The sequence below is a fragment of the Sinocyclocheilus rhinocerous genome, unplaced genomic scaffold, assembly GCF_001515625.1.
Source record: "Sinocyclocheilus rhinocerous isolate Xijiao unplaced genomic scaffold, SAMN03320098_v1.1 scaffold2653, whole genome shotgun sequence".
Classification (NCBI taxonomy): Eukaryota; Metazoa; Chordata; class Actinopteri; order Cypriniformes; family Cyprinidae; genus Sinocyclocheilus; species Sinocyclocheilus rhinocerous.
Window position 1 is genome coordinate 130,970 of NW_015664693.1, and position 2,789 is coordinate 133,758.

Sequence of the window (2,789 nt, forward strand, 5' to 3'; positions counted from 1 at the left end):
TATTCATATTTAGGATACATAAAATGGTACCTATAAAATTGTCAATTGTCATTGGCCTTTTCATAAATGTTTAAAAATGTCATTTCCATGAATAGAGACTTAATAGAGATAAGGAATTTGGACATGACAAAATAAAAAATAAAATAAAACCAAAAAATCTCTTTTGATGTCTATTACCTGTTAAATATTCTTCATCTATTTCAGCATATATTCTTTGAACGACCCATATCTAGAATGGCTATAGTGAGCACTAGTTTCTGTGCCGCTGCTGTTCTTCGCCATGGTAACGCGTGACCTTTGGCAGGAGGGTCTGACTGTGTCAGTCGGTCTCCAGGCTCAGCGAAGCTCTGTGTTTGGGAATGTTCCCGTTCTGACGGATGAAAGAGCGCTCCTATTGGGAAAGCTCAAAGCTGATGGATCTGCCTTTCAGCACCTCCTATAATCACCTCAATAACCTCCTGCAGACTGCCGAATGACTTCAGAGCTATTCATTTCTGGAAACAAATGATATAAGATTCCTGCTCAGTCCTGTGGACACACCTGGAATCTTCTGTATTTATTTGGTATTTTTAAAGTCATAGTTTGAAAACCATATGGATATAATCATGCCAAAATTGCATTGGATGAAGTGAATTTCTAATTACAATTTTTATATTTTAATTATGAATTACATTAAATGAATAACTGAACAACACATTTTACATTAAAATAAAACAAAAAATTTTAATTTAAAAATAATTATTTTTATTAGATTTTTAAGCAGTATTTTTTAATAAAATTAAATGACATTAAAATTAAAGAATTAAAAATGAAATAAAAATATTACATTTTAATATTAGTTTTAAATTTTAGTTTTACAATTTTTTATGTAAATGTTTAATTCTAAGTTATTCATTGTACATTTTAAATTAATAGTTTAATAATAAATTAAAATTTTACTTCATCCAGTAGACTTGCATTAAGATTACATCCTTATGAGCATTTATTTAAAATATAAATTCTTGTAAGAATATACACTACTGTTCAAAAGTATTCTTCTACTGTTCTTTTAAAAAAAAAAGAAATGAATACTTTTATTCAGCAAGGATGTGCTAAACTGATACAAAGTGATAGTAAAGACTTCTATTGTTACAAATGATTTCTATTTTAAATAAATGCTGTTCTTTTTAACTTTTTATTCATTAAAAAATCCTGACAAAAGTATCACAGGTTCCAAAAAAAATATTAAGCAGCATAACTGTTTCAATCATTGATTATGAATCAGCATATTAGAATGATTTCTGAAGGATCATGTGACACTGAAGACTGGAGTAATGATGCTGGAAATTCAGCTTTGATCACAGGAATAAATTATATTTTAAAGTACATTCACATAGAAAACAGTTATTTTAAATTGTAAAAATATTTCTCAATATTACTGTTTTTTTCTGTATTTTTGATCAAATAAATGGAGCCTTGATTTTTAAAAGAGACTTCTTTCAAAAACATTTAAAAAAATTACCAACCTTTTTTTAACCATAGTGTATATTTACCTCAAACTCTAGATATTCCTCCCTCAATCGGTACTCCTCAAGTTCACGACCTTTCACCTTCCTGTCAGGTGGATAAGAGCGCAGTTGTACGAGCTCAGTGGAGATGGAGCGAAATCGAGCTTCATGAGCCTGTACCTGCTCCTCCTACACACATACACACACTTTATAACACTGTAGTTTATATAAACACAGATACAGTACATGCACAGTCACTCTTATAAAACAGTGAGCCTCCTTGCTGTTCACTGACTGCATAGGCAGCTGTCTTTTAAGGAAGCATCATAACTGAAATCAATAAGTGATGCATGTCATGCAAATAGGTAAAATAATTATTAATAGTTATTATTGTTAAATAATTAGTAACACTTTACAAAAAGGTTTCTTTTTTAACTACATTAGTTGACATGAACTAAAGATAAACAATACTTCTACAGCATCATTTATTAATCTTAATGTTTACTAATGTAGTTAACTAATGAAATCTTACAGCAAAGTGTTACCAATTTATTCATATGTATTTATTATTATATTCATCATATTATTTATTATTATACCACTTAATTATTTTTCAAGTACAAAGCCTTATAATGATAACATTTATACAGGTATGTGACAACATTTATGCAAATCAGCTCATTTGACCTGTGACAGCTTGGAGGCGGAGCCTGGCAGCAGCGGCCGACTGAATTTCTTCTGTGAGCCAATGGCAGCAGGGAGGGGCGGGGCTGAAAACATGGCTGCCACTGTGTTGATGCGTGTGATCCAAGACTGCATTTGTTCAGCATTCCTACACGAATAAATCAAATCCATGTTAATAATGATAGAAAACATCTAAAAGAAGAGCCAGACTGCAACAGACGGGTTCTAGAAGTAAAAATCTCATTAAAGGTTTTTAGCCATAAAACCTTTGAAGTCAGATGTAGAACGAGCTCTGTGGTGGTTCAATGATGAAATGGAAGCAGTGTGATAGACATTTTTACAAAAATGCTTCATTAGATCACTACATATAATCCTAAAACCGTTCCACCAATCTGAGGAGTCATGGAATCACAGTAAAACAGCGGATGAAATGTTTTTTTTTTTTTTTTCGAAATGCAAAACACACATATACCCACAAAAAAGTGGATTTTCCAGCACAAGCAATGAGAGCTGAAACTGGGGCAAACTTCAACTAGAGCAGAGCGAGTTCTCCTGGGGAACAGGGATGTGTGTGAACACACACACACACACACACACAATAGAAAGAAACACGGCCGA

General features: G+C 32.1%; 1 protein-coding gene across 1 annotated transcript; it reads right to left on the reverse strand.

Annotated features, from left to right (window-relative positions):
- Nucleotides 1-319: 319 nt before the first annotated feature.
- LOC107730376 (PH and SEC7 domain-containing protein 3-like) lies at nucleotides 320-2,420 on the reverse strand. The gene is made up of 3 exons (XM_016541198.1): nucleotides 2,175-2,420; nucleotides 1,533-1,676; nucleotides 320-391 (listed from the first exon to the last, which is right to left on the reverse strand). The coding sequence occupies exons 1-3, from the start codon at nucleotides 2,361-2,363 to the stop codon at nucleotides 320-322; spliced, it is 405 nt and encodes a 134-aa protein (XP_016396684.1). The 5' UTR covers nucleotides 2,364-2,420.
- Nucleotides 2,421-2,789: the final 369 nt, after the last annotated feature.